General features: G+C 48.6%; 1 protein-coding gene across 1 annotated transcript in view; it reads left to right on the forward strand.

Annotated features, from left to right (window-relative positions):
- The window catches only part of DNTT (DNA nucleotidylexotransferase), a 31589-nt gene extending 20891 nt beyond the window's left edge, over nt 1-10698 (forward strand). The window contains exons 9-11 of the mRNA XM_006210578.3: nt 3745-3990; nt 8333-8416; nt 10262-10698. Of these exons, the coding sequence (XP_006210640.1) occupies nt 3745-3990; nt 8333-8416; nt 10262-10348 (417 nt within the window). The 3' untranslated portion in view covers nt 10349-10698. The remainder of the gene's footprint in view (nt 1-3744; nt 3991-8332; nt 8417-10261) is intronic.
- The last annotated feature ends 589 nt before the right edge of the window (nt 10699-11287 follow it).

Genomic DNA, 11287 nt, shown 5'->3' on the forward strand with positions numbered 1-11287 from the left:
ACCCCTGCCTGACCCCACAGAGAGCGCCACCTCTCCGAGACCAGAGGGCCCCTCCCCCGGAGCCTCCAGGCCTAGGTGGGGTGAGGAGGCTGGAGCTGGTGTTTTTCTCGTACAGCTTCATCTTTCCTGAGTGATTTAGCATCTGCTGGGTGTGGACCAAGCTCCAGACAGGCCAGAGAGAGAAGCCCTCAGATCCAGTGGGAAGAGGAAACATACAGCCCTGGTGCCAGGAGCACCGGAAGTGAAGATCCAACTTTAAGACCAGATCTAAATTCACCCGAGAGGCCCCCTCTGTCTCTCTCAGGAGAGTGGACCCAGGTGGCCAGCAACTCTGAGAGTGAACATCATAGCTAGGCCAGGGGAAGGCAGCTGCACCCAGGCTGCCCCCACGGCTCGCTCGAGCAGGAAAGCCAAAAGCCCCTCATGGACAGACAGCAGACTGATGGGGCCTGCCCGCCACTGCCGGGGTGGAGGGGGGCTGCCCAGTCCCCCCACCCAGGGGCTCCGGCTAGGGTGGACCTATTTGACCTGGGTTTATAGGCACCACCCTCCACATGCTCTGAGACCATCCCAGCCCAAAGTGGGATGGGATTGCGAGATGGTGACAAGGAGCCTTCTTTCCATCGGTCCTTCTTCAGTTGCAAGGCTGCCATCCTGCTGGTCCTCAAGCACAGGAGCAAGGCCAGGCATGGGTGGAGGCGGACATTAAGCACGTCGGTTTTAGGTTTGGGATTTTAAAAGCAAAACCCTGCCATTTGCTGGCTGCATGACCCGGGACTCTTTCCTCAGTCTTTCCAAGCTTCTCTTTCTTCATCTGTAAAACAGGGATAGCAAAACTCTCTCATCTCGTAAAGGAGAGGATTAACTGAGGGCATTAGATACAGCACTTGGCACAGCGCCTGATAAATGGTAAATGCCTATTAAGCGGTGGCTTTGTCATGATCTCGCCTGCACAACTGTATACTGAACTCGGCTGGAGGGCCAGGTGTCGGAGCCAGCCGACAATCGATCAGGTCCAGAAACCTGTGCTGCAGGACTGAGAAAAGGAAAGACGTAACAAAGAGACAGCAAGACAAGACTAAAAGGTGGGGCTGAGAGGGTCTCACTCTAGCCCGCAAGACGCTAGGTCAAGAGTGGACGACGAGTTTATTTCTTGCAGTCAATTTATATGATTTTAACCGATTAGCTCATACATTCCTGCCTGGAGGCAAAGGTATTGTTTTAAGGCGTGTACTAAAACCATTAACTTGTATATTGTTACAGACATCATTATTGTTTACAGTTCTTGTAAAAGATTAAGAGTTCCTGGATCCAAGATGATAAGCTAAGACATTGTTCCTCTAGGCTAACATCGTGACTCGTGTATATTTAGCTCAGGTGATTGTTCTCTAAAAAGATTACTGATTTGTGTGCCGATTGTATCTCTCCCTCTGAAGGTCCTTTGTGACTTAGTAGCTCAAGGGTATTTCCTCAGGCATAGGCGCACCTGGTGCATTCTTTAGTAAAAGGTGTGGCGGGACAGAGATTGTTCTGACTCAATTGACCTTTGAGCCGGGCGCCCCGCACTGTGGGAGTTTAGGCCCAACCTTTGTGCTCGGCAGCCTCAATCTCAGAGCCTGGCGCCCTGCACTTTGGGGTTTTACGCCCAAGTTTTGTGCTCGGCAGCCCTCCGTCACGAGCGGCTCCCCGCAGCCAGGCCCTGTGCCAGGCGAGGCAACCCAGGAGAGAACACAAGCGGCTGCTCCCCTTGGCTCACTGGCAAACAGGACCTCTGGGAGGAGACGCTGTGGGGCTGCGGGTGTCCCAGCTCTGCCCGCACCCCTGAAGCCCCACGCCTGCTCCCAACACCTCAGTTATGAATCATGTTTAACTTCCACCTCTCCCTCACTCCTGCCTTTTTTTTTTTTTAACCAAAATCTGCACTTTTCAGGTTAAAAAGATTGTATCCCATGCAGGCACACACGAGCATATATTCACACGACCCACACCCATATACACATTCAAGGTTTTAAAACAACTGCAGAACATAATGAACAGCCAATAGGTATGAGTTTGAGCCGCCCATGAGATGAATCTACGTGCTGTCCTTGTAGAAGGCCTCTTGGTCAGGGGAGGGGAGAAAGGGAAGAAAAGAGCTTGGAAATACTGATCTTTGTGGGTGAAGGGGGTGGAGGGAGCCATCCGGAAGACTCCCCTGGCCTGACTTCTCACTGGCCACCAGCAGTTCAACCCAAATTAGGGAGGGCTGACTGAGCTGCTCTGGGTTCATGCCCGCGGGTGGACCCATCTGTCTGTTACCAGCCAAGTGTCACCACCATGTGGCAGTAGTGCAAACACAGGTTACAACTTTTAGGAAGCCAGCTTTGTGAACTTTTTTTTAAGGGGGTGGGGTTGTTATGATAGATTTGGCTTCAAAGTGAGACTTGGTGATATTTTAATAGCTTGCTTTTCAAGTTTACATAATTCAAATTGACATGAAAGGCTGCTATGCTGACTAACCTTAGTAAATTTCATTAAAAAGCAGAATGGTGTCTTCCCCGAGCAGGTTATTAGATTTGTCTACGGCGACACTTGCCTCCTCCACCAGAGGCTCTTTCTGACTCAGTGCTCCCCACCAGCCTTCAGATGGTGTCAGTTCTTCCTCATCCCTTTTCTGGGGAGGCACTGAAGATCAGCAAAAGAAAAAGCATTCCCTCCTCAAAGTGCTGAGCTGAATTGAAACAAGGACTCTTGGTGGGGGTGGCGTGGATTGCAGAAGAAACGCAAAGCATTTTTGATAACAATAATAAACGGAACCAGTGATGCTCCCAGTGTGGTCCCTGGATCAGAAGCAACAGCACCACCTGGGAATTTGTTAGAAATGCAAACTCAGGCCCCTCCTCCCCCACAGCAAATGAATCACTCTGGGTTAGGGCCTCCCAAACTGCTTTAACAAACCTTCCAAACGCTTCTGATAATATTTGAGAACTTCTGATCTAAAGAATACATGGTAACAAGTCATACACCCTAATATCTATGATTAGATTATTTTAAGGTTATTTGCTCTTTTAGTTGCTACTCACATTTAGCAGTTAATTGCATCTTTCTGCTTCTCTGTACCCCATGTCTGCCTTGAGCCGTGAGGAATTCCCACAGAGCAGATAAGTTGGGGGAAGGCAGCTTGCCAAGCATAACCCTCTGACTAGGCGACATTAGGTGACATGCCCCTAACTTTATCCCAGCCTCCAAGGCAGGCAGAGTAATGGTCTCAAAGTGCTCCCTAAGAAGAGTGAGTCGTCCTGCCCAAAAGCGGGGCTGAGTCTCCAGCCACATCCCTTTGGGCCAAGGAAGCCTGGTCACCGGTATAAAGTGGAGGGAAACTAAGTCAAAGCAACTGCATGAAAATGGCTCAGCTTTCTGTTCAAGGCTGGTTTGTGCTTGAAGGGGTGTGGCAAGTTTCTGGGTACTGGTCTGCGATCAGACGTTGGGGGAGTGGATTCTCTGGCATGGATTCTCTGGCGGCTTTGCCATGAACTGGCCTTGGCTCGGCCTCTCTAATCACTAAATTCCTCTGCTGCAGAGGGAGGGCAGTACACCTGCTCCTTGGCTTCCTCTGCTGGTGTTGCCCGGTGGGCTCAAAGGCAAGGCCAAAACACAGTCGTGTTCTGCTCAAATCTTTCCTTAAGAGTGTTCGTTTGGAGTCCAGCATCAAGTCACCCACCCTGTCCACCACGGACTCATCCTGACATCTCTGTTTATTTTCAGGAGTTACTTTTATACTGTGACCTTGTGGAGTCAACATTTGAAAAGTCCAAGTTGCCAAGCAGGAAGGTGGATGCTTTAGATCATTTTCAAAAGTGTTTTCTGATTTTAAAATTGCACCATCAGCGAGTAGACAGTGGCCTGTCCAGGCGGCAGGAAGGAAAGACCTGGAAGGCCATCCGTGTGGACTTGGTCATGTGCCCCTATGAGCACCGTGCCTTTGCCCTGCTGGGCTGGACCGGCTCCAAGGTAAGCACTACCTGGATCCAGGGGATGAGGTAGACTGGGTCCACCTGGGCCCAGGGGAGAGACAGTGGCAGCAGGGGTGGGGTGGGGGGTAGAAGGGGAGGGGAAGTGCCCAGAAACCTCTAAATCAGAGCATTTCACCTGCACGTGGTCAAGTGAGACAGATGCATTCCGAAGAGTCGTTCTCACAATGCGATCCCCTCACCAGCAGCATCAGCCTTGCCTGGGAACAGGTTAGACATGTTCTCCGCCCGACCCCAGACCTACAGCTCAAGGGTGAGAACCGCTGAAGCAGCGAAAGCAGCCTGGCGGCTGAGGGCTCAGGTTCAGTTTCTCCCGGACCAGGTCTGCCCTTGCAGCTGGGTGATCTTGGTCAAGTTCCCTGTGTCCTTTAGGACTTAGTTTTCCCATCAGGAAAGTCAAGGGGAAGACTCTGCTACCTTCCTGGGTTGCAGGGATCGGTGAGATGAAGCTGGCAAGCTCCCAGCACCATGGGGCCAGCGCTGGCCGAGCGGCAGCTCCCAGCTCCCCACCATGTGACATTCACAGACATGGCGCCTGCGATTTGTCCCATTAGCTTGGGCTCCACCCTCCCAACCAACTCCCCCGCCCCCACTGTTTTCCCAAGTAGCTGGCTGTTGCTTTGAGTGATGTGAGCCCTCAGAGGGTTTTATACAACGAACAACATAACATAAATTAATGGTCCTTCACCTGGATTTAAATGTCAGGCGTGTTTGCTTTGGGCTGGAATTATTGCAGCACAGGGTCTTAGCACTAGAACTTCTTACCCTCATCAAAAACCCTGGCCGGCATCTTTCATTCATAAAACCTGGGACAGCTGATGATCATCACAATGCAGTTTGTCTGACAGATACACCTCTTTGGGAATAGAGTCTGTTGAGAAAGGGGAGAGTTCCAAAATTCTTTCATGAAGTCGTGCTGGTCGGGAATCACCGGCAGGAATGGTTGCTCTTTGTCCATTTTGTTTTTAAGCACATTTTAGTCTCGTTTCTCAGAGTTCTCAGAAATGACCGCTGTCAGTTCTGCGGGGCACTGACAGGGCACTCAGCTCTGCCACTTTCAGCCACAACTCTAATTTTAAACAAATGATAACCTCTTCAAGCCCTAGTTGCCCCAGCTGTACTGTGGATAATAGGGGCGCCCACGTCCTAAGGTTGCCGCCTGGTTAAAAGACACGCGTGCGTTTAAAGGCGGCAAGGGCCCTGCAAATGGTAGCTACGTGTGCTACTATCTTTCCATCCCCCTTGTTACGTGACCACTGAATGTGATATGCTTTGTCCCCAAGTGAATACATGTTGGTGGGTGACCAGGACTAGGTCTAGTCTAAACTTTTGTAGGTGAGAAATGCAGTTTCACCTGTTTACCCAGAGATTTCAGGGCCTGGGAAGTGTTCTCAAGCCAATTCGGGTTACCTATTAATCTCACCTCAGCTTGGGGTCATTAACTTACCAGGCTGTCTGAACTTTGGAGCTGACAAAGCTTCCTTAGGATCTTTGTGCCCTAAAGATTTCCTGAGCAGGAGACATTCACAGGGACACAGTAAACTGAGGTTTTTCTAGAAGCATGCAGGCATGGTGCAGTTTCTGAGCTGAGTACAGAGTTCATTAGTTAAAAAGACAAAAGAAAGTTCTGTTTTCTCCTGAATCATGTTTCTTCAAAGCAGATCTGCTGTTTGTCAGCGTGACTCTTTCCGCTTTTTCCTTCAAGAGTATTGTCCGTGTTTGTGTCAGATGCTGAGAGGAGGCACACTCTCCCCTCTGGAAATACACAGACAATTGTGGCCAAGTGCCTAGGCTGACCCAGCCTCTTTCTAAACCAAATGGCCCCTTTTCGCCAACTTTAGAAGCATCTCTTCCTTAAGATACCTTACTGCCATTTTCTAGAAAATAGTCATAAGAAACATGCATACTTACAAAGACTTACACAAGTGAATGGCACCCTCTAGAATTTTGCAGTGCACAACCTGCACAACTGTATGCAGCAGCCCTGGGCCTGAACTCAGTTATGACCAACGATACAGCCAGACTGTAGTACCTACCACTGCCCCTGATCAATGTTCAGCTTTCTTTATCTAAAACAAGACAGCATTCTTGCCCTACTTATCTCAAGAGCATTGCTGAGAGAAACTAAAAAGGTTGTAAAGCAGAAGTCAGAATTGTCCAGGGTAAAGAGATTGAGCTTGAGCTTTGGGATTCAGGAGTCTGCATCCTAGCTCTATTGTTGGCTCTGTGGCCTTGGGTAAATTACTTAGGCTCTCTGGGCCTCCTTTCTTCATCTGAAAAACGATGCTAATAAAAGCAACCAACCTCACAGGATTATAATGAGGATGAAATGAAAGAGTACCTTCATTTTAGCACAATTTTGAGGCTAATTATGTACTCAGAACTGTTCTTTTAGAGGTAATATTAAACTCTTTTAGAGGCTGTTAAGTACAAGCAATAATAGAACAAATCAGGAATTAGTATAAAACAATAAATCAACCCAGTGCCTAGCACAGGGTAAGCTCTCCATAGACGTTAACTAGGATATTATTGCCTGGATTATGGCCATGGCTGTTCTAACTGGTCTCCCTGCTTCTGCCCTTGCCTGCTACAGCCAAGTTATCCTGTCATAACATAAGTCAGATCAGGTCACTCCCCTGCTCAAAACCTGGCAGGGGCTCCCCATACAACTCAGAAGAAATGCTGAAGGTCTTCCAGTGGCCACGAGGCCCTGTGCGATCTTCCCACCCCCTTGTCTCCCAGACGCCTCTCTGATTGCTCACTCCCTAAACCCGCCAGCCTCATCCCTCCCTAAGGCCTCCGTTCTGGCTGTCCCCCGAGTCCACTTGGCTAACTCCTTCTCCTGGGGTAAGTCCTTGCTCAAATCCTCCCTTTTTAATGAGCTCTGTCCTGTACACAGCATTACCTTGTAACTTATAACTGACTCATTCTGTTACTGGGTCTTGTCTGTGTCCCCGGCTTGAATCCAAGCACCACCAAGGAAGACACCATTGTTTTTGTTCTCTGTTTTATTCCAAGCACCCAGAACATGCCTGGCATGTAGTAGGTGCTCAATAAATATTGGTTGAGTAAATGTTATTACTCTCCAAATGGAAGACCTCATTATAACTCCTAACAGTCTATGGGAAATGCCCCTGAGGTTTTAGCAGAGGAGTCCAGGAATAGATTTCTTGTCACACAGAACTGGGGAGCCAAGGGTGGCCTCTCACTGCACCATTACCTGACCCTCTCCAGCCTCCCCCTTGCCGGGTTAAGCAGCCATTGCTCTAAATGCTGGGGAGACAGGAGGCGAGTGGTCCAGGGCTGCGGAGGAGGCCATGTGCTAAGCAACACTCCCATACTTTCACAGACCAGCAGCTACTTCACCCCAAATCTGCTTCACCCCGATTCTTCTCCAGCCCTGGCTCCCCCTCCACTACCTTATAAAGGACTTCTGGTTGAAAAGTCTGTCTTCTCACACACCCAGTTCCCAGTCTCTGCCAGCTTTCCTATACTCGCCACTAGAGGGCGTGACGATTCCACGCTTGCTCCCTAATCCCACCGGGAAAGGACCACATTTCCAGATCTGTGCTCCTCTCAGGAAGATTAACCCCAGTGACAATTTCATTCATTATCCTCCTTTTCTAAGGATTTCCTGTCCTCTAAGGCTTCAGGTTTTGCTCCCTGGAGCCCCAGAGCCCACCCTGATCATAGGAGGTTCTACTCAGGAGCAGGTCACTCAAACCACCAGTTTTACAGAATCTCATATGAGAGGATGTTACAGCCAAAGGCGACCTTAGTCATGTACTTCTTCCACTCTCCTGTTTGACCAGCCAAGATTTAGAGAGGCTAGGTGACTTACCAAGAGATACACAGCCAGACAGGGACAAAATTCAGGCTGAAATTTGGGTCTCCTGACTCCTCATCCTCTTTTACAATAGTGATATTTCAAACTGAAAAAAAAAAAAAAAAACGAACTATGATTTACCCAGCATTTACTCTGGGCCAGTCATTATTCTGAACACAACCTTCACGATATCCATTTATTCATTCAGCAAACACTTACTGTACATCTTCTATGTCCCAGGCACTCTCTGAGGAAGGAATATGGTTATGAACAAAACAAATCAGGTTCCTGTTTTCATGGAGCTTACAGTCTAGTGTGTGCCTGTGAGCGTGGAGTTTTGTCCCAGTAGGCTGTTGCCCTGGGGGAGAAAACCGCTTGGAGAATGTTTAGTGGAGATAGATAGATATTTCATTATAGGGATCTAAATATCTCTAACACATAATGCTGAAGACGTTCTAGACTTGATAGTAATTTTTTCTGATTATCTCTTATCCAGCAGTTTGAGAGAGACCTCCGGCGCTATGCCACACACGAGCGGAAGATGATACTGGATAACCACGCTTTGTATGACAAGACCAAGGTAGAGCTGTCTCCCCGCGATGGGCTACTCTGTCCTCATCCCCAAGGCTGGCTCCCTGAGCACTTTTCCTGATTTTAGTGACCAGGTTCAGTTTCCTCTGCCCCGAGGGCCCTGTCCCCAAGGATCACAGCTGAGGGCAGCCGGAAAGATCCTGGTGGGAGCACAGCCCCCACCGGGCCCAGAATGCAGCTCACAGGCTCTGGGCTCAAAGACGATGTGCTAGCTGGGCCTCCAGAACCAGTCCAGAGTTTGGTATATCCTTGGTGTCTGCAATGAGTAATTCCAAGGATGCCCCCAAATCATAAATATCACTCAAGTACCTCTCAAATGCAGTGAGAAGTAGCAGTTTGAGTGACCACAGAGGTCATTAATGTGAGTCACCTGCAAGACGGAAAGCAGCAGAGCTGCCCTGAGATGTGGATTAGCAGCCAGCTGGACTCACTCACCAGCTGAGACTCATTTGTCGTGCTGGCCCTGCAGTGGTCACGAGCCAGGTGCTGCCTCAGCAAAATGATAAATTACTGTATGAATTAGGAGGACTTAAATACTCAACTGTCAAATCCACCAGTGCCAGGATCGACTCTTCTTACAGTGATCAAGGACACTAAACTAGACTCTGACAAGGAAGAAGACACAAAATAACTAGAAATAATGGTTTTACCCTTTAGGAGCTTATAGTCTAAATAAGGTGTATTTAGATAGAGCTGTCTCACAGTGTCAGAAACCCAGTACAAAGTGGCAGTGGCAAAAAAAAAAAAAAGAATTTGACTTAAATACTGTAGCATCTGGGGTAACATGGACTTCAGATACAGCTGTATCCAGGTCCTCATGCAGGGTTCCCTCAGTGTTAGTGTCATTCTCAGATGGGGCTTCCCTGTGAGTCCCATCCTTCCAGCTTAGCCACCCCAACAGAGAAAAGCCTCTTTCCTAATAGTTCCAGCAAGAGCTCCAGTTGCTGCTCATTGACCAGGCCTGGGCCACGTGACCATCTCTGACGCCTTTACCATGGCTTTGATTGGCCAGGCTCGGGTTGTGTGCCCCTCCTTGGAGGTGGGATTAGCCCAACCTGACCCTCAGAGACTGAGAGTAGGGAAGGGTGGCTTCCCAAAGAAAAACGAAGGTGCTGCTGTCAGTAGAGAGGGCCGTGGATGCTGGCAGGAAAGCCTCAGTTGTCGAGCGGGTGAGCAGAGGCAGCTTCATGTAACACGATGTAGGAAGACTTACAAATTGACATATAACAAATAGTTCAATGTTAGTGCCTCCTACATGCCCAACGCCGCGCTATAGCCGAGAAGGGCTGGAGGAGAGATGATGCTTGGTCTAAAAGAGATCACATCACGGGTGGGAGCCTGGTGGGGGCGGGGCAGGGGTGGAAGGCCGGAGGAGATACAGCACATACAAGTGTCCTGTCAGCGCCACTGCTCACTGCCTGTGGGGGCTGCGCGTGAGACTTTCGCAGAGCCTTTCTCAGGACAAGCCCTCTCCTGAGATTCTGATTTCTTGGAACTGGGGTGTAGCTCAGTTTTCAGCGTGTTTCAAAAGATCCTTCAGGTAGTTCTAATGATCAACTGTGGTTAAGAATGACAGACCCTTAGGAAAAAATACCCAATGCCTTTAGCTGAAAATGTAAGGCCGTCATAATTTTACCTTAATTTATTAAATATTTTGGAGTGGGAAAATATAAAAATTACAGAAGTCAGTTAAGATGACTTTTCGTCCTCAGAAACAGGGGGTTATGTTTTTGACAATAATTTGTTCTGACAAGAGTTTTACATTTTCACTATGTCAGCACCGAGACACTTAACAAAAATATCTGAATTCACATATGTCTTGTTATGTTTTCAGAGGATATTTCTCAAAGCAGAGAGTGAAGAAGAAATTTTCGCACATCTGGGATTGGATTACATCGAACCATGGGAAAGAAATGCCTAGGGAAAATGTTGTCGGCTTTTTTTTCTGTTTTGGTTTTTTTTCAGGTTAGATAAATTACGCTTCATATTACAGTGAAAGATGTCTTAGGAAAGTTCGAGTTTCTTTAATTCTTACTGAAATGAAGATTGCTTCTAGAAATAAATAGTTTTGGAAACATGATCAGGCACCACCCGGCAAAGGCTGTGCTCTGATAGGCCGTTTGTAGGACTGTTGCTCAGAATTCACAATGCATTGTCCATAGTAACAGTGTTGTAGTTGGTGGCTCGTTTCCGGGGCAGCTCATCAAAGCCCACTTTGCCCACAGTGTAGCTGAATCACTGTGTATTTCCAGTAAGAACAAGAGGAAACAAGATGGTGGAGTCTTTTTTTTTCACTCAAATATTTAAAAATATTCTTAAACTAAAGTGTAACAAAAGGAAAGAATAAAGAGTTTAAAATTTACCTTGAGAGGTGAGACAGGTTTAATTAGAAGATCAGATTCCACAGAGGGTTGTGGGTCCCTTCTGGAGTTTTGGAAGAGGTGGGGCTGACTCTTGACTCTCAGCTCAGGTCAGAGCCTGCTCCTCCCCCATCACCTGGAGTTATGTCCCTAGGTGTCCCGGCACAAGGCCGCATATGGGATGTATTCCCATTGCTTTCACTCAGAAGGTAGCTAAACCACCACCTCGGAGTCTCTCTCTGGTGCTCAGTGGCCCGGTGTCTCTCAGGGGGACCATCTCTCTTGCCCTCTTCATCTGAGGGCACCCAAGGGAAGGGAGGCCTCCCTGGTGGAGGCAGCCTTTAGAACTCCCAGTCTGTAGACCCGTTCGGACCTCCTGCCTCCTCCAAGAAGGCAGCAACTCTGTGCTTGAAGGGACCCGAAAGGCCAGCTGTTCCAGCTGCTTCTGTGTCCTCAGCCCGCTGGAGAGCTGGGAGGCCTCACGATGATCCTTGTCTTTA

Source organism: Vicugna pacos, chromosome 11 (assembly GCF_048564905.1).
Source record: "Vicugna pacos chromosome 11, VicPac4, whole genome shotgun sequence".
Lineage (NCBI taxonomy): Eukaryota > Metazoa > Chordata > Mammalia > Artiodactyla > Camelidae > Vicugna > Vicugna pacos.